The sequence below is a fragment of the Dama dama genome, chromosome 19 (assembly GCF_033118175.1).
Source record: "Dama dama isolate Ldn47 chromosome 19, ASM3311817v1, whole genome shotgun sequence".
NCBI lineage: Eukaryota > Metazoa > Chordata > Mammalia > Artiodactyla > Cervidae > Dama > Dama dama.
In genome coordinates, this window is record NC_083699.1 from 6,477,600 (window position 1) to 6,501,847 (window position 24,248).

Below are 24,248 nucleotides of genomic sequence, written 5' to 3' on the forward strand. Positions count from 1 at the left end.
TCTTGGTTCTTGGGAGGAATATGCTTGTTTGTATCAATAGAATGTGTCACATGATGTAAGGAACTCTCCAGCTTAGTATTTTGAATTTGATCACTAGGTAAAAGAAGGCTCTTACCATAAAAACCTATTAAAATTTGATTCTCACTTAAAACAGTTAAATTCTCTATTTCTTTGTTTTTGTTCAGGGAAGTTTATAATATATTGAAATATCCGTCAAAAATTTATCTCAGAAGCAGTTTACCTGTTAGCTAAAACATTTACAGTAGCAGTGCTTCTTTCAATAATTATTTGCAAACAATACATATTTTTAGGGTGATACATTTGCAAGATTTCCTACAATCTGCACAATGCCCATACACATTTAAATAGTATCTCTATCTATAGAACAAAAAGTCCATTACCACTGAAGTATTGATCCAAATCTTATAGAATCTTAATTTGTTAAAGTTATGAAGATTTCTGGTCTTCCTTGAAATTATGTTTGAATAAATAAAAAGATTACAAGATAGCATTCTGATATCAGCAGTTTACTCAAATACCTTTTTTTCAGATAAAATATGAGTTCGTTACCCCCAGCGCCCTGTGTCAAAGGCAGAAACTCATATTATCAGGTGTAGATGGAGTATTTCATAAAGGTCAGTGTACCATCTGATCGCTCACTTGTCCATGTTCGGCTAATTGTAAATATTTTGATTATCACCTTGACTAATACATTTTATAATAGTGTTTTCAGCTTAAAAATACAGAGCTCTACTTTTTCAGTAATACTTTTTGACTTAAAAGAACTGCTCTGCTACAGAAAATATAATCGGAACAGCCATTTGTAAGCATTTCAGTAATTAAGGTAGATTTTGTTGCTTGAGTATGACTAAGTCTGTAACATGGTAGAAGGGGAAAACAACGCTAGAAATGAATTTTGTCGTTGTATTTAGACATAACCTCCAAGCAGTGAGGTTATTCCTCTGTGTCCCACTCCGTTGCCTTTCCTCATTGTTTGGATCTCAGAGATCATGATGCAATTTTCCTGGGGGTTGGACACATGTCCTCATAAACATGTGTATTTCTAATAGGTTGAAGAAAATTATTTTTGTCTTAAACATTTAAGAAACATTATGTTCCAGGGACTGGGTTAAAGAAAAAAAGTGGCGATAAACACCCTATTGTTGTGGAATTTATAACCTTGGGGACAAAAGTTCCAAGAGATACAAAGTACTGAGAATATTGTGAGGGGGTAGAATGTTTAGCAGAGTTAGCATAGCCTTTTTAGAGAAGGATATATTTGAGTAGCAGTTTAGACAAGAAGAAGGGATGAGGAAGTATGTGTCAATCCAAAGGTTTAGCATGTAATAAGTTTCAGAGGCTCCCACCTGGATGGTGTATGCTAAGAACCCACAGTCCCTCTGTCCCTGGGAAGGTAGAGGTGCAGGGCTGGGAGAGACCAAAAAAGATAAAACGTGTCAGCTTAAAACAAGGGGAAGGGAGAAAGAGGGGGTTGTGCAGCATGCTGTTAAGAGGTCAAGTAACGACAAGGATGTGCAGTCTTTAGGTTTGGCTTTGATGGGAGCATTGATGAGGCCGCTGAGCAGTAGGGCGATAGTTGTGCAGGTTACACCGATGCATTTTTTTTTTTTTTTAAGTGAATGGAAGAGGAGGAAGCAAGAAAAACAGCACATGTAGGTGACTCTTCAGACTTTTGGGAATGATGGATTAGGAACATCAGGGAGGTGACGTATAACTCGGCAAGGTCCCCTTCCTCCCGCCATGCCACCCCTTCCATTTTAGAGCTCTTTTAGCACTTTAAGAGCTAAGAGGAAAAGCAGGAATATATATATCAGGAATTTAGAGAGGAAGCGGATTTAAGAAGGAGCCGGTCAAGGTAGCAGTTTAACCTTGGGCAGTAGAAGAGAAAACTGGGAGACTAAGAAGAAAGATACAAAAAGATAGTTTAAAGATGGGTGGTAGGAAGGTGAGAGAGAGTTCATGCCTGAGAGCTACTATTTTTATGATGAAATATCTGTGACATGTAAGATCATATCCATTGTTGATAGTGAGAAGAACCCAAAGGAGGAGGGACTTGATAGTGAGGAAATTTTAGAAAAGCTGGAGTGTCAGAGGGGGCAGTCCAGGCGGAGGGGAGGATTCCTAGGCAATGGGAAACCTGAGTGACCCTAGAACACAGTAACTTATGGAGGTAGTAATGGGTGTGTGTGTTTTTTCAAGTTTGTGTTTATGCATGTTCATGTGTGTTTATAGGGGTGTGTTCCTGCGTGTGTTTCTGTATTTTTCTGCTAATGCCAGTTCTGACATAGAAATTGATCATTTAATTTACCAAAGTTATGGGGCTCCATCTGTTTTCCATCCCTAAACCAGACACTTAAGGTTGCTAAGATGTGTAAGGCTGTTTCTGGCCTTGGGAACATGTCTTCTCATGGGTCAGTCATATAAATGCCAATCAGACACTGACTGGGGCGCAGAGGTAATTGGGAGGAGGCAGTGTTACTATGTGGGTGGGTGGGGATGAAGGAAGTGACATCCTGATAGCGTCTTGGAGGAAGTGACATGTGGATAGGCTTCCCAGGTGGCTCAGTGGCAAAGAATCCGCCTGCCAATGCAGCAGACAAGGATTCTGTTTCTGGGTTGGGAAGATCCTCTGGAGGAGGAAATGGCAACCCACTCCAGTACTCTTACCAGGATAATTAGGTGGACAGAGGAGCCTGGTGGGCCACAGTCTGTGTGGTCCCAAAGAGTCGGACAGGACTGAGCAGGACCTCAGAGAAATGGAGGCCGTGGTTGCAGAGAGAAGGACAAAAGAGATGTTGACCACAGATGTGGCACATACTCACAGCATGATGGAGTCAAGAAGCTTTGAATGCAGAGCAAATATTAAGGAAGGTGAAGAAGTCTTAGAGTTTGTGGCTAGCTTGGCTTCATTTTTATGGAACCAGGAATAGGACTAGAAAATCTTTTGAAAACAAAAAATACTTCTGGAGCATCAGTATGAGGTTTTCTTTTTAAATCTTTCTCAAAAGTTGTGGCCTTTACAATATTTTCTAAACCTAGTATCTGGTAGTTTCTAAAAAAATAATGTTAAAAATGACAGTGTTAATCTTAAATCAAAAAAAAATTCTGCTAAGTATCCTTGTTTATCTATATGTATGTGTATATATATTCATATTCTGTGTTCTAATTTCCAAGTTATAAATAAATACGTTACATGCCCGTTGGCCATTTTTGGCCCTGGAAGAAGTAATCGGATACTATTTATTATACTGTTACTGCCTCTTTGGAGTGTGAAACTTCTAGAGTTTTTGAAGCCTTGTTTCCTTTGGTAGCATTCAAAAGGGAAAAAATAATATGTATGCTGTTCTGTAACTACTAAGCATTTTTGGGAAAGTTTTCCCATTCTGATTGAAAGTAAGTTGTTAAAAGCAGAAATGCCCTGCTGTATATAGGGAGCGGTCTTGTGGTGCCCAGTTACGAGATCTTTAGGCAATAGGGGGTCCCTCACCCCCTAACCCCCACCCTCTGGCTTCATTTGTACCTCTGAAATGCATCGTACTGCCCAAATCAAACTGCTCACTTACTATTTAATGTTTCTGCAATGGAATCACTCTCTCCCTTGAGGTTGACTTCAGATTTGCCAGACACACTGACAACACTGCCCTCCTTATTTCCCCCACATGACCTCAGCTTCTGCTTAAAAAATGCTCAAATAAAGGATGCTTTTGTTCATATCTCGCCTGCCTGTGATATATTGACAAAGTGTCTGCGAGCTGAATGGAATAGTTTTACAGTAGGAGTGCCACTTTCAGTGGAGGGGCAGGACTTAGGCTGGAGAAGGAAGTGAATTGGATAGGTCAGGAGAATGTACCATTTGTAAACACCCCTTTCCTTTTTTATTCACGTGTCCGGACAGCAGGAGCAGGCTGTTCAGTGCCTGTCCCTGCCCAGAGCCGGAGGGAAAGCAGCTTGGAAGTCGGCTGCAGTTTTTAAACCTTGCTTTTTATTTCCTGGTAATGATCTTCAAGTGCTTGGACTTGTTTGGGAAGCTGTTTTGAAACTAACATGGTTTAGTCCACTAACTGCATGTTGGGTAAATTCAAAACCCACATGCTCGTCCTCTTGCAGTGGAATAAGTCACATCTGATGGACATTTTCTGTGCTTATAGCATAGTAATGAACGTCTGACAGGCGCGACCTTTCATAAGACAACCCACACTATTGGCTTTCTGCCCAGAATATTGCTGCAACACTGTCTGTGATTGGTTATCTCTCTATCATGCATTGCTTCACAAGGGGAAACGGCCCCTTTTTTTAATAAATCTACGATGGCTGGCTGCAATATGCCTCACTGTAAGTAGTGTGTGTGTGTGTGTGAGAGAGAGAGAGAGAGAGAGAGGGAGAGAGAGGGAGGCTGGCTTGAATATGACTTAGTCTGGTAGCACATGGCAAGGTTGTGATACTGTCTTAGGACATCAGTGAAGAGCTACTTAGTAAATCTTAACCTATCTCTTTTTTCTACAGGTTGGTACTAAGAAGTGCCTTTCCTGACGTCTCTGCTGCTTGGAACCGCTTCTAGAGCAGTCTCTGCTTTTGCCTTGCTTGCTGCCAGCTAGACTGTGACGACAGTACATCCACCCTCCACCTCTAGCCCAGACACCCCCATTTCTACTTATAATCAAGAGAAAAGCTCTGAGTATCTGGCACTGCCCTAGGCTGCTTTAGTTTTAAAAGAAAAGTTTGCTGAAAAAGTAAGATATCTTCTGCCAGGAAATCAAGGAGGAAAAACAAAATCATTTTCTCGATTTTGCTCTAAACTGCTGCATCTGTCTATGCCAAACTAATCAATACCGATTGCACCACCAAACTCCATTGCAAATTCAGCTGTGAGGAGATTCCCTTTCAGACAACTTTGCTGAAAGCAGCTTGGAAATTCGGTGTCAGAGGGTCTGCCACGTTTTCATGCTTGCATTTTGGGCTCCAAATTGGCACTGGGAAGGGGTTACTGAGAGCACAAGGCTGATTCGAGGCCCTACTTTTAAACGTTCATCTACTTACGATCCTAGTATTTCTCTAAAAACCAAAACCTCTTTGAATTAACAGTTTCATGCTGTGAATTTCTAGTGGGAGATCTTTTCCTTGATATTGAGAACACAATTTTCCATGTACTTTTAAAGCAGGGAGTGGGGGAAAAGTATTTTGAAGGGGACATTTTCATCATTTTACAGTTTTATCAGTTCACTTTTTTTTTTTTTGGTGGTTACTTTTTTTTTTTTTTTGAGGGGGGTTGGGTTTGTTGGTTTCACTGAAAATTTTAACTACCTGTAAAATCTAAACATGGCTGTTAGTGTCACACCAATTCGGGACACAAAATGGCTAACACTGGAAGTATGTAGAGAGTTCCAAAGGGGGACTTGCTCACGGCCAGACACGGAATGTAAATTTGCACATCCTTCGAAAAGCTGCCAAGTTGAAAATGGACGAGTAATCGCCTGCTTTGATTCATTGAAAGTGAGTAAATATTATATTATTTTAAGGATACGCAATAATTGAATAAAGGGGATATGGACATGCAGTCCGCTGAGTTTGGAATTATGGATTGCTTTGTTAATAGTTTTAGTTATACGGTGTGTTCCTATCTATGATGTTGGGGTGGGGGGCTTTATTGAGAAGCAATAGAGCCAAGTCTGGCCAAACTTTGTTATGATAACTTTTATCTGTCTTTTAATGCTGTGATTTTCTTTTTTTTTCTAGAGCAGAAAGTGTCAGCATACTTTTACTTAGTAATGGCTAAGTCAGTCTAGAGAAATAGTAAATATAGATACATGTATGTGTCAGCATAAGCGTAGACTGTATATGAGGCTACAGCAGTGGCTAGATGGGGATGGTTTGTTTTTGCTTGTTTGAAAACGTGCTGTACAGTTGTAAAAGAAAAGCAGATTTTGTCAGCTAAACTTGGGTAGACGTTTTATATTAATATTTTGACATTATGGATTTCCTTTTTATTATATGAGCATATTATTTTAAGGCCAGAAGCAATGCATTTGTGAAAAATATAACTAGAAGTAAGGTTCTGAATTGCTCTTATAGTATACTATCAGAGGCATAAACTTCGTTGAATGTGAGTTTTATAAATCAGTGGAAACTCTATAAAAAGTACTATTATTAATTGGACTTTTTGTTTCTAAAATTCGAATGTGAAGTAATTTAGCAGTTTATTTTCTGTTAGCTCCTGATTATTATTATTTTTTATTTGTAACAGTATCAGCCGGGCTGTAAACAGTTAGCTATTGTGGGTACCATAATACTAGCTTTAGTGTATTTTGACATTCAAAAATATCATTGGATTTGTATTTCAGGTTTCAAGTTTGAAAGTGAATCTTTTAAAAGATAGCATACATGTCTTTATTTTGATGTGTAAGGTCAAGACTGCAAATGTGAAGATTCCTAGGTACTCTGTACATACTTGGTTTAATTAAATCACCTTTGAATATTAATATGCAGGTGTAATTTACTCTGAACCTTTGAGAAGGAGGTTGCTCTCATTTTGACAGATATATAGAAGTGAAGGTTTCATAGACATATGTTGTCTGATGCAAAAAAAAAAAGTGCTATAAACATTTTTCTTTCATACCATAGGGGAGAATTAACTGAACTATTTAACACATAAGTTAACTCACATCTCACCCCAGTGTTATGAGTTAAGCTGTGAGTTTACTATTTCAGTAAATTGCTTCTTGGTCTAGTTTGTGCTCCTCACTTTGCTAAAGTTTTCACCAAAGACTCAAGGATATTATCTTCAAAGTAGAATATGAAAGAAAGCATTAACAACGGGAAAAATATAATGTTAGGTTGTTCTTAATGACATAGTTCTAAAGATCAGTAAACAAAAGTTATAAATTACCCCTGGGCGTTTTTTTCCCTCTTCTTTTGAAAGGCATCCATGAAGGGCACACAGTAGTTGTACCGTGTCATCCTAAATTCTGCCGACTGAATTTAGGTGTAATTAGAGACTGGGACCCATAAAATGAGGGGCAAAAGGCTAATTATGCTTGTCAATAACCAGCTTTGTCCGTAAGTAACCCTGTTTTGACCCAATTACTAGTAAATCCAATTTTTAATCCCATAGACAGTTGATGGTGCACTGGTAGCTGAAAAACGAAGGACATTAAACTTAGCTGTGACATTGAGTGGTTTCACAGAAGACCTGCCTCCACGGCATTTGGAAACATTGTGAAGCATTAAAATTCAGTTGCTATTTTCCCCTCTCAAAATATTTTTTTAGTTGCTGCTCACTTGTGGCCACAGAACAGTCCCCCTTTGAGCAAAGCAGCAGCATTGCTTAATGACATGCTGTGTGGTTAACAAGATTCAACTGCCACATCAAGGACTTTTTTAAATAACAATTTTAAGATTTTAAATTTACTTTTGAAATGAACTGGTTGTAGCAGCTAATCAGTGCAAACGTCCATACTCTTTGTTCTTTCTAAGAGAAACTGAAATTTAATTTATAGCGTCTAAAATGTAGTAAAATATTTCAATTTAAATACGAAGAAGAAAAATAAACACAGATTTATTTCTAGTGGAGCTTCATCCCCAGAATGACAGCAGCTTCTTAAGTGTTAGTGAAATGACTCTGTTAAAAATTAATTTAAAATTTTTGGAATGTGTTAATTAGGTATTCATGTTTCAAAGACCATGTTTCATCTATATGTGTGTATGTTTGTAGCTAACACATGTGATTCTTGATACAGTATTTAGAATCCTACCTTTTAGGTAGTAGTCTTCCTGTGTTAGACTTTGTGGCTAAAATAGATCAAAAACATATTTTAAAACAGTTAAAGTAATTCTGTGACTCATGCCTGAAGTTCTGAAATTTGGGAGCATTATGAGGTTTCCATGCCAGTAACCGCTAGATCATTTGTATTGTTTCAGAGAGTAAACGGAAGGAATTCAGAAAACTTGTAATATCCTGACTTCTTTAATAAAATGTGTTCTATGTATTGCTCCAATCCATAGTCCAGCCTTTTGTGAGTTCTTGAGCCCTGAGATGGAGGTAGCCTGTGTAATCTCCTATTTTTAGCAAGTTAGGAAAGCAAACCAAACACTCTCTGAGAGGACCCTGGGAAATGGCTGTACCCTTCAGCTGTGCTGTTTCAGACTTTGGCCAGGCTCCCAGGTGACTTAGGTTTATAGCAGACTTCTACAGAGAGGAGGAGAATTCATTTCATTAAAAACAGAAGTCGAACAGTTCAAGAAAGTATTTATGTAGAAGAAATCAAATTGGCATATTCTAAAGGGAATAGGAAGAAAATCAGCTATAGTAGCATTTTAGTTACATACTGGTGATTTTAAAGTTTAAATAATTAACTTAGATGTATTTACTACGTGAAAACATAGAATTCCGAATCACAGTGTATGTGTTGCTAAATAAAATGGGAATATATAATAATGAGGAATATTGTACAGAAACAAGTCATGAAATAGAAAGATAGCAATAAATAGAACAAAAGCTATAATATGAATGCTCATTTATAAATTAAATCGTATGTTCTAAGTGCTTCATTTTTCTCAATTTTGCTTTTGCACTTGCAGTATCAATTTACAACAAAGTATATTCATGTTGAGAATTAAATTCTTTACGAATTAGCGGTTTGAGTGTTTTATTGCTTTTGGTATTCTGAACATTAGAAAAGGTGTTTTATTTAATGATGAAGAGGGTTTTTTTTTTCCCTTATGGCTTATAAAAGGGATACTGAAAGAGAAATATATCGAAAGGAAAATGTCAATTCTATAAGCTGCTTGTAGAATATTATGTTTCAGAAATGATGATTCAAAGAGTAGTTAATGGCAAGTTACCTTTTTTCTTTAGTAATAATTTCTTAACTAAGACAGTTGTTATAAAGAAAGCCTACAGGATGTATTCTAATATGATGCCAAGTTTTTTATATTATCAAAAAAGTAAGCTTTCATTCATCTTCTGGTCACAGAAATACACTATAGCTTATGGAATTATTCTTTGTTCAAATATCCATTTATCTTTCAGGTGTTGAGGGAGGGGGAATATAACCTTTAGTATTTATTTTCCAAAATCTGGCAAAACTCTTTTACCTTTGAAAAGTTTAGTACCTTGTTCTCTTATCAAATTAGGCAATTTTGTTTAGGATCATTCATTGTTCATTTTATACATGTTTGTGTGTACAGTTAGTCCAGCTGATCAGATTTATCATAGACACATCAGAGACCAGATTCTACTACAAAGTGCCATGGAATCAAGGGCACAGGTAGATGCATTTAAGTTTCCTCTGAAGACATGGCATAATATGTGAAAAAATAAAATTAGCTATTAGAAGACACACAATGAGTAAACATACAGGTAAATGAACAACTAGAAAACCCAAAGTTAGTAATACAAATAAACCAAGTTTCTGGACCAAGTTTCTGGATGGTTATGTGGGGACAGACGTAAATGGACCTAATAAAGTGGTCTCAAGCTGTTTACAGTTAGACTTTAGAAATCTTCCATTGTTAGCACAGTTTTATCTTCAACTTAGCCATTGCCTGTGTTGCTGCTGCTCCAAATCCTGGCATAATCTTTCTGTCATGTCTTTTAAACCAGTTTAACTGATAATCCTGACGAAACGATATCTGCAAGTTTCAGGCTAAACATCTACTTTTGAATTAAAACTTGGATCTAGTAGGCTCTTAATTGGAATAACTTTTACTTAGAATTTGTTGTCGCCGTCTCTTTTGCTAAGGGCGCCTGCCATGTGATATTAGAACTTTAACAGAGTTTTCTATTGTGTACATGGAACTCTAGGTGCATATTCGATGTGTGTTTCAGTGACAGGATGACAGGGCTTCCTCATTACCCTCCAGTGACTTAAGAGATGAGCTAACTCTGAGCATAACTTGTGTACAATGTGTGTGTAGCATGTTAAAGTTAAATTTTCTGAGCAGAAACTCCACAACTTTGTAAAGAACCCCGTCAATGTGCCAAGTGTGACATCATCAACTCTGACACGAACCTTTCTTTAATGAAATTCTCAGTAGCTGCAGCTGCTTTGGTAATGCAACTTTATTCATTTACCTATTTATATTCTATGGTTTGACTGTTTTAGAATAATATTTGTAAAGGAGTAAAGGTTTTTAAACTTCTGGACAAATTTCAAGGCATGTTTTGAATCATGATAGGTAAGGCACTCATTCTGGAGCGAGTTTTTTTTTTTTTTTTTTTTCCCTTCATAAGATTTTGGTACACTTCTGTTTTTTTCTATTTTGTATTTAATCTTGTTTCATTTTTTGTGTGCGGCAAAATTAAAAACAGTTTAAACCTAAAGCAATGTGGCACTTATAATCGAGTTCAAACTTTAATTGTACTTCTGAACATACACAAAAGTCTGATTCCGCAAATGGTCTCAAAATGATTCCATGTACAAGTGAGGCTGTTCCTGACGGCTGTTACTGACTTGAAAGAGCCTGTGCAGCGTGGGGTGAATCTTGTATTCAGGAAGTGTGTGACATGCGCCCAGTTCACGCGAGAGGTGAGAGATTGAATGTTTCTCAGACTCGGCACAGACACCTCGGGACCTAGTTTGGGAAGCTTAAATGCTGTCATTTTCCTTGCCAAGGATAAGTAGAGGATTTCAGCTATCAACATCGCTAATCTGTTACCTTTCATGCTGAGCAATGTCTCTGCCTTCCCACAGACCTAAACAAAGCTTCTTATTTTCTTACAAAGAGATCCTATTGAGCAAATTTTGAAGTGTTTTTTTTTTTTCCCCCTAACTTTAGCAGAAACACATTTTGTGCTTGTAGATAGGGGAGCAATTTCTATGTTAACAAGGCCAAAAATTATGTCAGTGAAAATGGGTAACTAAGTAGACAGTCTTTAATTTAGTACTGATGCTGGTTATTTTTTAAAATTAATTTGTTTTTTAATTGAAGGATAATTGCTTTACAGAATTTTGTTGTTTTCTGTCAAACCTCAACATGAATCAGCCATTGGTATACATATATTCCTTCCCTCTTGAATCTCCCTCCCATCTCCCTCCCCAGATGCTGGTTAATAATATGCCAAAGCTTCAGTAAAAGCAACTGAAAAGTTGCTTGTTAGAAATACTTTAGTTGCTTAAAGTATAACAGATTGTTAGAATAGCGATTTCTTGGTGAATTTCACTATAAACAAGAGTAATTTTGGTCAGGACATCTTGTTCCAAAATTTATTTATGGTAAACAACTACAGAGCTTAAATACTATTTTTCCTATACAAGTAATATCAAATGCACATCACCTACACCGTTACTTATACTCTTGTGGCACATTTTTGACAGATTTTAACTTTGAGATAGCATTTGGTTTGTTGTTAGAGATAAAACTTTATGTATTATAAGGACTTGTTTTGAAAAATTCTAATAGTTATAACCCCTTACACATTATTATTTGATTGAAAGGCCTTCTCTTGAATATCTTTCAGCCTTGGCCATGTCTGATCAGTATTATTCTTCTTGTGTTATCCCCGAGTTCTTTCCAGCTTCTTATATGCCCAAGATCAGAACTGTTGGTTCAGATCCCTTTTTACATTTCTCTCTGGAGTCATATAGAAATTATTTAGACATTTTGTCCTTAAGGAACTACATTCAACATTGAGTAACAGAGAAGCCTTTCCTCTATCATGTGATGGTGGTTTAGTCATTCAGTCTTGTTAGACTCTTTGCTGCCCCATGGACTATACCCCACCAGGCTCCTCTGTCCACGGGATGTCCCAGGCAAGAGTACTGGAGTGGGTTGCCATTTCCTTCTCCAGGGGATCTTTCAACCCAAGAATTGAACTTAGGTCTCCTGCAATGCTGGCAGATTCTTTACTGACTAAGCCACCAGGGAAGCCCAAGGCATAAACAAACTAAGGATTTATATTTGAGTAGGTTGTCCAGGACTATGTGATGACTCTGCAGTCACTGGAACTTAGATTTCTTCACCCTTAGGTCCCAAGGAGCACATGCCTTCCAACCACAGGTTTATTTAAAAATTGTAAGATGGCCACTGTAGCTCCAGCCATTACATCTGCATTCTAGGAAGCAGGAAGAGCCATGGGCAAAAAAGCCACCGCCTGGTCCACTTAGGCTCTTTTTAGCAAAAGTCTTTTGAGCTCTGCCCAGTGATTTATCCTAGGTTCTTTACTGGTAGCAGGGAGGGCTGGAAACTGTATTCTTAACTGTTGCCCTGATTGAAACCATGCCTCTGGGTAGTGTAGGTAGGAGGAGGGAAATGGATATTCAGGAGGGCAGTCACTGGGATGGGAGAGTTAGAGAGATTTTTCCCCCAGAAAACTTCCAGAATCAACTAACTCCCCCTGAAAAGCACCTGGGTATGGGAGTAGTTGAAGAGAGATCACTTCTGAAGAGAAACTTGTATCTTATCTTGGTAAACCTGTCATCACTTTTCCTGTCCTGGCTAGCTAGAGTTTTTTTTTTTCCCCCTTTGAAATCATGATGTAGTTAGTCAATAAAATCTAGCATATCACAAATGGATTGATTTTTACTAATGCAGAATAAATAAAAAATTGCTTGCTTTATTTTTCCTATTGCCGGTATATATTTATGTGCACAGGTGAATATTTGTAACTGGAATATAACAAGAATGTAAGTCATAAAAAACAGGTCTCAAATGATTTTGACAAAAGAAGCTGTAGTTACTCTGATTCCTGTTTCTGCTTCTTCTGCAGAGATACGTTACTCTTACTTACTCTGTATGAAGCAAAATGAAATCAGTTATTATTTATTAAAAATCATTCTATGATGGTTGGTATTTTCAGTGCTTTTAATTTTTTCATAGTATTAGGTCTTCACAAATACTCTTTGAAGAGTTACCAGTATCACTGTCATTCTTCTGATGGTCATGCTGAAGAATAGAGGAGTTAAGTGATGTGTGTAAAGTCATTCAACCAGTAAAAGATAAACTCCAAGCCTGGTAACCTCATTTCACTGCCTATGCTTTTAACAACTGTCCTGTAAAACATTACTTCTTAATTTATATATCCACATCCCAAAGATTCAGCAAAGAAAACACCTGAACAGCAGTGCTTTAGAATAAAAATTAATGTTTCAGGCAGATTTGCTGCATTGGGCCTAAAGCAGTAGATACTCAAAAGTAATTATATTTTAAGTCAACAAATGAATCAATGAGTGAACACAAAATGACAGCAAGAATGCTGCCACCAACTTTCAGATATATTTCTTTAAAGTAGGAAAACATTTTGAATTAATCATCTTAAATAAGTGGTCACTGTATAAACCAAATAGCTATCCCCTAATGTATATTAAAAAAAAACCCCATATTCCAAAGTTTTAATCATTTAGAAAGCATTTTCCCACAGGAGCAGTGTGATTAAGTCATTAGTCCAACCCTGGGAAGCCTGAGTAACCTATCGGATGCTTGAGTTATAGTCCGGTACAAATAGTACCCTGGAAATTCTGATTATTAATTAAACCCAGGAGGGTCCCCAGAAGCATTGTGAATACCATCTCATCATACATCTTAAGTAATATTAATGTCATAGACCCCCAACTGCTTTTGTTAAACTCTTTCAATGGGAAACTATATTTCAAGTTTCAGTTTGGGGCTGTGCAATTTCACCAGGGCCAAATGCAGGAGAAGTGGCCTTTCCCAAACTCCCGGACATATTCTGCAAGCCAGTGCAATAGGTTTTCTCAGTTCCACATTTGGCCTGTTTTGCCCCAGAGCTGGCTTTCAGCAAGGCAGTGGCTCAGAAGCATAGTGACTACAGACAAGAGTATGGAATGAGGGTTATTTAATATTCAGGAAATATTCAACCCTTTTCATTGGAAGGTCTGTTTTTGAGGCTGAAACTCCAGTACTTTGTTCACCTGATGCGAAGAGCCAACTCACTGGAAAAGAACGTGATGCTGGGAAAGATTGAGGGCAGAAGAAGGGGAGGCAGAGGATGAGATGGTTGGATAGCATCACCGACTCAATGGACATGTATTTGAGCAAACTCTGGGAGAAAGTGGAGGACAGAGGAGGCTGGCGTGCTGCAGTCCATGGGGTCGCAAAGAATCGGACACAACTTAGTGACTGAACAGCGACAACATGGGATGAGGGGCTGTCGTCTAAAGTTTCCCCAGGGTGGGAAGACTTTTTTGATATATGTCTTCCAGGTAACTTTTCTTTTTTCTAAGGGCTCAACCTGCTTTCTTTTCGAATGTAGAGGTTTTTGGTCCTGAGTCTGCTCCACTGTGGAACTTCATATTAATGAACAAATTTCTCCCATCCTCTTTTTTTTTTTTCTCTAAAATTATCAAAAGCATAGCTTTGTTTTTAATACCATTTCTAATTACTTGTAAAAATAGGGAAAAATAGGTGGATAGTGAAAATATTAGATTAAAAAGTTTTTTTGCCATTGTATCACAGGATATATTCAAGGTATCAGCAATAAAGAAGCAGATATGAGAACAAAGATGTTTAGGAGGTGATAGGGGATGGGAGTTTCACAATTCAAGAAGTGTAACTTAAACACTTCTTAGGTCAGAGGAAGATATTAAAAACACAGCCCTCCAGGGACAGATTGCTAAAAGGGAGACCAGTGTGTTAGGTGTGGTGGTGGGGTTCGGAGGGGAACTTCTCAATAGCAGTTGGAGGGTCGGTGGAAGAGAGACTTAAGAAAAAAAGAGAGAAATGTCTCCAGTGGTTTATCTTTCCTTTTATTCCTCTCTTCCTTCTCATAACTACTAATTCCAAGACCACAATTGGGAAGAGAAGAACTAGAGAGAATCCCCAATAAGCGAGTTCCCATAGCCACAGGCCATCAGCCTGGGGCAGCTGTTTCTGCACCACTCTTGGTCTGTTGGAAACCACCTATATTTTAACCCCAGATCACAGTTTTAGGCCCAGAAGGATTCTTCTGATGTTTTCTCAGTTTGTTCAACAATGTTTATAAATTTTAACTTGTTCAGTTGAGACTCACTATTTATTCAGATCCCAAACTCTTTTCTCAAGACTCCATAGGACCCCAGGCATTTTAAGTTAGAATTTGTCTCCCTGCATTAAATTCAGACATGGGGTGGAGGCTTCTGGTTTTCAGAATCACTTATACTTAAGTCCAGGCTGTTCTCAGATAAGGTAAGAAGCATCTGCTATTAATAGTTGACTGTAAATTTTGCAAAGTAAAACATGAAAAATTAATGTTAGAGAAGCTGGAAAGCTTTTCTATCATTTTCAATTTTGTGCACAAGTATGGACATAATCAGTGTTTAGGATCTGCTTGTGACAGATAAATTACATCTGTAATTCATTCTTTTCCATGTTACAGCATTCAGATGATTATTTGCTTTCCAATATCTTTGCTCATCTAATATTCTAAAATCGTTCATAGACTGCAAATAAGTCTAGTAACATCTTCCAATCCCAGGAAGTCTTTATAACTAAACAGTGTTAACTTACCAAATGGGCCAAGTTAAAAAAAAATATTTTGGAGAAAAAGAGAGCCAAATTTATCATGCCCAAAATAAGATTCCTTTTTAGATGACATTGCCCTTCATAAAACAATTCCCCTTTAAGGGAGGCAACTGAGAAATAAACCACGAAGAAAGAAATAACTAAAGAATTCATTTATTTATAAAGAATCCTGTTAAGAAAGATCTGTGTTCTGAATGAACCATCTTTCTTCACATTACCTCATATCTCTTCATGACTAAGTGGAAACTAATGAAATCTAAATCAAGCCATGAGAAAAAGATTATCATCATGATTTTATTTATTAAATTTTTTCACTATCATGAAATTTTATTGTCAGATATTGTCTTCCATGAATCATAGCACAGTAATAAATTGAATATAAATGTACACATAAAACACCAATATATTAAAAAAAGAAAACTCCAAAAACAAGAAAACAAACTCATCTTAAACTCAGATAAACTAAAAGAGTCAGGTCCACATTGAAGAAGAATCATCTACAAGTTCTTGCATGATAGAGTCTTTTTAAGTAGCTTCTCCAAAATCTTTAAACTATGACTGACATATAGTACCTTGACATATAACATACATATAGTAGGTTAACTACATATAATGAGAAATGCAAAAATATTATTACTGTTTTTTTAGAATCTTCATTGGCTACTCTTGGCTTCTGTATTCCCCAATAAAGAGGAATAATGCTGGAGGAGAGATTTTCACCCTAAACATAGATCTTTATACTGAAGGTTTAGGCCTTTAAAAAAATTTCAGACCAAAGTATTTGCCAGCTTTGCATCTCAGTTAATGAAAGCAGCCCATTCTTCCTCCCAATTTCATTATTTATTACCTGCTATGTACCAGGCATTGCAGTAGGCAGTCGGTGAATAACACAGAGCCTTTTAGGGTGTTGATAGACTCTGTGAGACTGTGTTTGTGCTAAATCGCTTCAGTTGTGTCTGATTCTCTGTGACCCTGTGGACCGAAGCCCGCCAGGTTCCACTGTCCATGGGATTATTCAGGCAAGAATACTGGAGTGGGTGGCCATGCCCTCCTTCAGGAGAATCTTCTGGACCCAGGGATCAAACCTGAGTCTCTTTTGTCTCCTGCATTGGCAAGTGGGTTCTTTACCACCAACGCCACCAGGGAAACCTATTGATAGACTAGTGGTTACTATAAACGTTCCAGCTTCTGAGAAGTACGGTGAAGATTAAAATGATCATAGGATAATAAAACATCGTTTTAGCTCTTCTGTCTTTCAATGTTAAAATTTCCCAGAAGAATCCAACTTTCCCCATGTAAAATGTAAGTTGATGTTAAATGTCCTTGTGTATGTCTGAAAGGTTTGCTGTGAAAAGCATTGGAAACAATTGCGTAGTCTGTGTGGGAAGAGCGGATGAGTTCCACTTCTGGTTATGTGTACTGCCAGAGAACCCCTGTGCTTGTATTAGTAGAATATGTTTACATTGCAAACAATTTGTACACGATTCATCGTATTCCAAAATTCAGCAAGATAAACCTGAATTAGATTGATTCTTCGGTGAGATAGGCAGAAATGGTTAATTTTACTCATATGCAGAAATGGTTAATTTTACTTGCCTGACTTGATAATCATCTGTTGATTAGATAAGATGCTGGGGCTTAGAATGATTAGGTAACCTATGCAAATTTGTACCGCCAGGAAGTGGCCAAACTGGGATCCAATACAGGCAATCCATCTTTAGAGCCTATGCTTCAACCTTCACTCTGAGCTTAACTCATTTAAGCTGACAGTGTTATGAAGCACTGCATAGCGACTTTTGCATACAAAAATATAGTGTTAATTATTAGTGAGTCTGTATATTAGAATGACAAACATGTATACTTAGGCATATTTGCTGAGAAACTGTAGTTACCTGAATTTAAGACAACTGTACTTTTTAAAACATGATCACTCACACTTTTACTTAATTCAGAAAAAAAAAAAAATCCCTGAAGAATTGCTAATAAGGTTTTGTTTTTTTTTTTAATTTAAAATGGGAAATTTATACTAAATTTTAACTGGGAGTTTGATAACATAGGGAATCTAAAACTTAGATCAGGAAGAGTTTTAATAATTATGCCTGACTGAAAACAGTTTAGAAAAGCAAAATTGGCTGCTTTGGGGAAAAAAAACAAAAAAACCCAAAAATTTCAGTACTCTAAGACAAAGCTTGGAAGTGAAGTACAGGGCACCAGAGAAGGAGGTTTTTGTTATATAATTATCTTTATGATTTTTTTTTACATTAAATATCCTTTTTTATTCAAGAAGTAGTATAATTGGTATTTTTCTAATGCATAGAATCATGAGACACTATTTTGTAAACGAGTGAGAGTTCCTTCTTAATATTTCATGAGTTTCACTGGGCATTTTTAATAATACTAGAAACAAAAAGACTTAACTTTTCTAAAGTCTTTTAAAATTGTACTATATGAAATTGAAATCTAGATTAAACCATTCACCCACTTCTTTGACAATGATTTGTATTATATATCTTCCTATTGTAGGTCACACTTAAGTGTTTGTGATAACTTTTAATATTGTATTTTAAAACTTAGCTTGTAATGTTTTAGTAGCTAATTTAATTCTTTGTATATTTGCATAGTACTTGTGTCCAGTAAGAGGAAAGTTTTTTCACATGAATAGTTAATTTTAAAATTGCTCACAACATTGTTTTTAAGGCTTTTGAGTTATTTGTAGTTGAAGTAAAAATGACTAAATAGAAGAATCACTGTTTGCATTTTGTTCATGATGTAGTAAAAAGAGCATGTTTGCACTCAGAAAAAACGTGGATTTAAAAATATCAAATTTCTGGACTGCCTGAGTGTTTAGTAACTGTTAGTTTGCATTGAACTCTTAAGAGAAGTATCTCAAATATTAATTTCATTATATGATTTAAAATGCTCTGTGAGAGATATATAGTTATTCTCACACAGTGTTTCATTTGGACGAATGACAGCTTGGACAAAAGGGAAAAGAAAACCTTTAACATCAAGAGCTGGTGTTACAGGGAAGCTTTCCTTAAATGACTAGAAGCTTAATACCTTTTGGCCATTTTCTTGAATATGTCAGTTTTTTCAAACAGCTAGTTAGATACGTTTTTACCAAAGTTGTTTTTGATATATAAAGGAAATCAGTCCTGAATATTCATTAGAAGGACTGATGCTGAAGCTGAAACTCCAATACTTTGGCCATCTGATGAGAAGAACTGACTCATTTGAAAAGACCCTGATGCTGGGAAAGATTGAAGGCGGGAGGAGAAGGGGCCGACAGGATGAGATGGTTGGATGGCATCACTGACTCAATGGACTTGAGTTTGAGTAAACTCCGGGAGTTGGTGATGGACAGGGAGGCCTGGTGTGCTGCAGTCCATGGGTTTGCAAAGAGTCAGACACGACTGAGCGGCTGAACTGAATTGATATAAATTCACCCTTGGTATATAAGTCAAACTTATTTTGTGTTTAGAACCAAATTGATCACAGGGAAAGGTGAGCAGTTTTCCTTGTCCTTTGATTTCATTTCTCTGGGCATTTTCTTCATTAGTTTGCTTTAGTGACTTTTTTTTTTTTTTTTTGGTGTTTTCTGAGTGTCTAGATTGGCCTCTATACTCTTTTCCTTGGGATGAAATTTACAGTAGTATTTTATAGCAAATCAATATTGGTGCCAAGAGTAATGTTGCCACAGATAGTTTTTACTTGGTCCCAATGCTACCCTGGAATTTTTAATCAAAGTAGCATCTGCATAATAATTGCAAAAACCATATGCAGAAGTATGTAAGTTAAAAACTTTTCATGACAGAGTAAGACCTGGTTAAGCGCCAAAACCATAAAGGCAGCTGGGTCTGGGTTTGACTCCATCAGTCACTTCCTAATGACTTCATGCCAATCACTTTAACTCCCTACGTCTCAGTTTCCTCCTCTATAAAACAAGACTAATGATTCCTTCTTTGAAGGTTTGTGAGGATTCAGGGAAATCCCTTACATAATGTACATCGCTCCATGCAGCATCTTGAGCAGTGTGAACGCTCCATACCTAGTACCTGCACGTGATGTTCTTGTCTGAATGCTGGAATGTGGTCACGTTATCGTCCCCTGAAAAGAAGAACTTCCCTATGTCAGAAGAGATGTCTCATTATTTTGCATATTGTGCTATAGGTACTTACTCATTTTCTGATTTAAAAATTTAAAAGCGACTTTTATCTGCATTATCACATACTAGCTTACTCGTTTGCCTGTTATCAAGAGAAAACATCTCTTAACCTCCAGCCCGTGTGCCCCTTGACTTCAAGCTGGTTGTAGTTGTTGTAGCTTAGTTACTAAGTTGTGTCTGACTCTTTTGCAAACCCACGGACTGTAGCCCTCCAGGCTCCTCTGTCCTTTGGATTTCCCAGGCAAGAATACTGGAGTAGGTTGTCATTTCCTTCTCCAGGGGATCTTCCGAATCCAGGGATTGAACTTACATCTCCTGCATTGGTAGATGGGTTCTTTACCATTGAGCCACCAGGGAAGCCCCTTAAGCTCATTGGGGTGATATTAATAAGTTGTTATTTATATCATTGTGCCTGAAAAGCTATTTCCTAAATGCAGGTATCCATGAATGAAAAAGTAATTGTAACCATCATTCCAAATGTAATTTCATTTGAAACTAATGCCTCTTTAGCTCTGTGGTGGTCTAAAATGAATAGTTCACATTTGATATTTCAAATGTATATTAGTTATGTAAATTTCTTCCTAAAAGACTTACCTAGGACTTTTTTCAAAAATAAAATTGATGTTTATTTAGTAAAGTATTGAAGGATTAAAGTCTCTTTTTCATGATTTGCTCTATCCCTACTTTGTTCTTTTAATACTTGTGTAAACTTACTTAGTTGGTTAAGCATCTACCCCTTAATGTCCTAAAAGGTGTAAAGCAACATTTATATCCAAGATACTCCATTTATCACATCCTCATTTTCCCCCCCTTTCATATTACTCAGAATTTATAAGAATCCCATTCTAGTCCAGTAAAATGTGCTCTTTTGCTTCAAGATATTTAAAACGTGCTGGCCTAATTCACAAGTTTGAGACTTTTCACTTTGGTTAGAAATGAATGGGGACAAGTGCCCCGGCTCCCTGGTATTACTCTTTTCCGGATTGGTGTGGCTTAGTGGTTTCCTGTGACTGGCTACGGGTTTTCCTTCGTAGTTGGTGTAAATTTTGTTATATTCTGTTTCAGAATATGAGTTGTGTATTTACTGTTTGATTTATTGAGCCATGCCACTGCCTTCTTGTTAAGGCTATTGATTATTGCCCATTCTTTATGCTATGTATTGATTTAGTATGTGGCAGTGAGTTAATTGCATTACTTGATGTTAAAAGAAGATAAAATATGTTTGAAAGAGATGCTTGTAGCCTGTTTAATTGAGTTGCCTATTTAGGCTTTTCACATGTTGTGAAATAATTAAGAGAAAGTACAGGAGGACCTCTGAGGGTAGAGATCATAAAATTTGTTCTCAGCATTTTAGAAGATGCCAAAAATTGTGTAGTAAGTCATTCCTGGCATTAAATGGTCAATTATATTGAGTTAGCAGATGTGTAAGTGCTGGGATTTCCCCCCTGTATTTTGTTTAAAAATCAAAGGAGCTAACACCCTTGGATGCTCACATTTTATTGAGAAAGAATCACTTCTTTCTAAGAATGGTTTCATATTGAAACCATGTGTTATTGGGTATATGTAGAAATAACAAATGGAATGTGTATGTATGTGTAGGTGCTCAAATTTGGGGTATATTGCAGAGAGAAAATTAAGCTAAATGAGTAAACTGGGAATCAACTGAGGTATTTTTATCTACTCATTTATTTCATGTTTCTTAGCTAAAAATATTTGTCTGTGTAAACAATTACATTTAAAATGAGGTGATGTTTACTTGTTTTCCTTGACATTAATTGTATGAATTTTCTGAACTTCAGACAGTCTACATTAATGTGAAAAAAATTAACCTTCAGAATGAGATCATTAGTACCATGGTCCTAATGAATGTTACCTTTTGTTTTAGCAGCACATTTGGCTCTAATCCATGGAAAAGTTTTTATTTCCCATCAGCTCCAAGGTAGGAGCCAAACCAAAGTTAAAGAAACATTTTCCAGCAGACAAGTTTCTACAGATAATATCAACAGTCTAAGAGCAGGTACTTGTGCATTCACTGACTCACTCACACACACACACACACACACGCACACATACACATTTCTTACAGAAATATTAGATTGGAAAAAAATTTTAAATACTAATAATGATAGTAATTTCAGGTTAATAAAGGCATTCCATATTAATCCTTCCTAGTCACATTATAGCCTCAAATTTTAAGTGTGTTTACTTTTTCAAAATTTTGCTTCAGGATGATTGAAAGAGGACCACTTTCTCCCCATGTTAATACCTTCCAGGGCTTTTTGATCTCTAACCCTTTGTCACCTCTGGTTTATTTGCCTAGCATATGATTTTTGAAAAAATGAAGGAATGCAAACAATGACAACTGGCTTTTTGGAAATGCCTATTAAAACCCTGACCTCAAAGGACCTGCCAGTTTGGAACTTGAACAGTAGAAATGTGAAACCTCAGCACTGAAAGGAGAGAGTGTGTCAGAGACGGTGCCAGTTGGACCATTTTGCTACAAATACCTGCTCGCCCCAAACCTTTCCCTTGCTTAGTGATCCACCATACTAACAGTAGGAGCCACTTAATTCCATGTAAGTCAAAAGCTTACGTGGCATGCCTGCTGTATGCAGGTACTCTCCTAGGCTTTCTGCACAAAGCAAAAAAGACCTGGAAAGTATATTTTTTTCCTACCTCTGCCACTTGCCCCACCATCTGTACCTACTCGGAACCTCTAAACCGAGAGACATGACCAGATATATATTTTCAAAAGCTCTGTGCTCCTGGTTACAGCTAGTCTTTTAATAAAAACTGCTAAGAGGTTCAGGGAGTGTAGTATTTTTGCCGTGACTTCTGAATCCATATAGGAGATATATTTTTCTTCCAACAATAAAATCATCTGAAAGTCTTCATATGCTCCAGACTCTGCATATAGAGCTGACTTTGCTTCCTGATTTAGCACTGTGGATTCATTTGAAAGGACTGCCCCAGTGCCTCAGTGGTAAAGAATCCACCTACCAAGCAGGAGACATTGAGTTCTATCCCTGGTTTGGGAAGATCCCCTGGAGGAGAAAATGGCAACCCACTCTAGTATTCTTGCTTGGCAAATTACATGGACAGAGGAGCCTGAAGGCTACAGTCTATGAGATCGCAAAGAGTTGGACACAACTCAGCAACTAAACAACAATAATAAATTTGAAAACATGACTTTAAAAAAGTGAAATAACCTTCTCACCTACTTAATGTCTTATTCATGGTTAGAATGTGGAGTGGAGTCACTTTATTTCATTAATGTCCCTGCTAACTTTTGGATACAAAAAAAATTTTTTTTTCTCCTAAAATAACATTCTTTATCCCTAAAAAAAAAGGATTGTAATTAGCAAGTTTCAGTCTTGATATGTATCTTCCATTTTGTTATATCTCTTCTATTAATTACAAAAAATTAGACAGTTGATAAAAGAATGCTACTTTTAAGCTTCTTATATATCAACAAATATGGAGTTTCATTGATAACCTGGTTGACCTCGTAATTATTTTATTTTTGTAAAGAATTTTGTATTTTTGCATATTGTTTCATCTTATTATCTCCAAGTAATTGCAATATAATAATCTTGAAGTAATTCTAATATCTTGTCTTTGAATTTCTAATTGATCATGGATTTAAATGAACGAAACTTTTCTTTCTTTAGAGGCAGTCCTTAGGCATAGCAAGTGAATAGACTAGCCTGGTAGGTATAGTTTTATAAACTATCAAGACATGAAAGTGATCCTAAAAGTCCAAATGCCATTTAGAACTTCATGCATAATTTGTATGTGTTGTTCTAGGAAGCAGGGAAAATTGATGGTCAGCCTTAGCCTGTAGTATATTTTGACAGCATGAATGAGTCAAGCAAGCAATTTTCCAGACTGTTTAATAGTACAAAGAAAAGGACTTCTAAGGAAGTCATTCTCATGACTAGCTGAAAAATATTTTTCTTAGTAACTGTTCTCTAGAAAAACAGATCACCAATGGAAGAAAAATGAAATCTGGAGTTGCCAGCATTCTGAAAGCGATTTAATCACTAAAATGTGTTTACCTTATAACAAAACTCCTTAAAAGGATACTGCTTCATACATTTCCAGTTATTTAATGAATGTTGTCTTGAACTTCAGTAGGAAATTATTTAACACCCTTATGCACATTAACTCCATCACCTTGGCAGATTATTGGTCATTGTATTTTTAAACTATTTTTAAAAATAAATTTCCAGTAGCACATTGGAAGGACTGATGTTGAAGCTGAAACTCCAATACTTTGGCCACCTGATGCGAAGAACTGACTCATTTGAAAAGACCCTGATGCTGGGAAAGATTGAGGGCAGGAGGAGAAGGGGACGACAGAGGATGAGATGGTCGGATGGCATCACCGACTCGATGGACATGGGTTTGGGTGGACTCCGGGAGTTGGTGATGGACAAGGAGGCCTGGCGTGCTGCATTTCATGGGGTCGCAAAGAGTCGGACATGACTGAGCGACTGAACTGAACTGAACTGAGCACATATAAAACTGCATCATCATAAAATTAAAGATGAAATGTTTTAAGTTTACCAAGTTGCTTCAGGTGTCTTCCACTCTGTGGTTCTAAACT

At 36.9% G+C, this 24,248-nt stretch overlaps 1 protein-coding gene across 19 annotated transcripts in view; it reads left to right on the forward strand.

Annotated features, from left to right (window-relative positions):
* Positions 1-24,248, forward strand: part of MBNL1 (muscleblind like splicing regulator 1) — a 209,834-nt gene that overhangs the window by 51,833 nt on the left and 133,753 nt on the right. For 16 of the 19 annotated variants that reach the window (XM_061168142.1, XM_061168141.1, XM_061168151.1 and 13 more), the window contains exon 2: positions 4,525-5,511. The exons of 2 other annotated variants lie outside the window; for them this stretch is intronic. In XM_061168142.1, the coding sequence (XP_061024125.1) occupies positions 5,338-5,511 (174 nt within the window). In that variant the 5' untranslated portion in view covers positions 4,525-5,337. Of the gene's footprint in view, positions 1-4,329; positions 4,354-4,524; positions 5,512-24,248 lie in introns of those variants that run through there. One more of the 19 variants, XM_061168146.1, reaches the window with a different exon arrangement.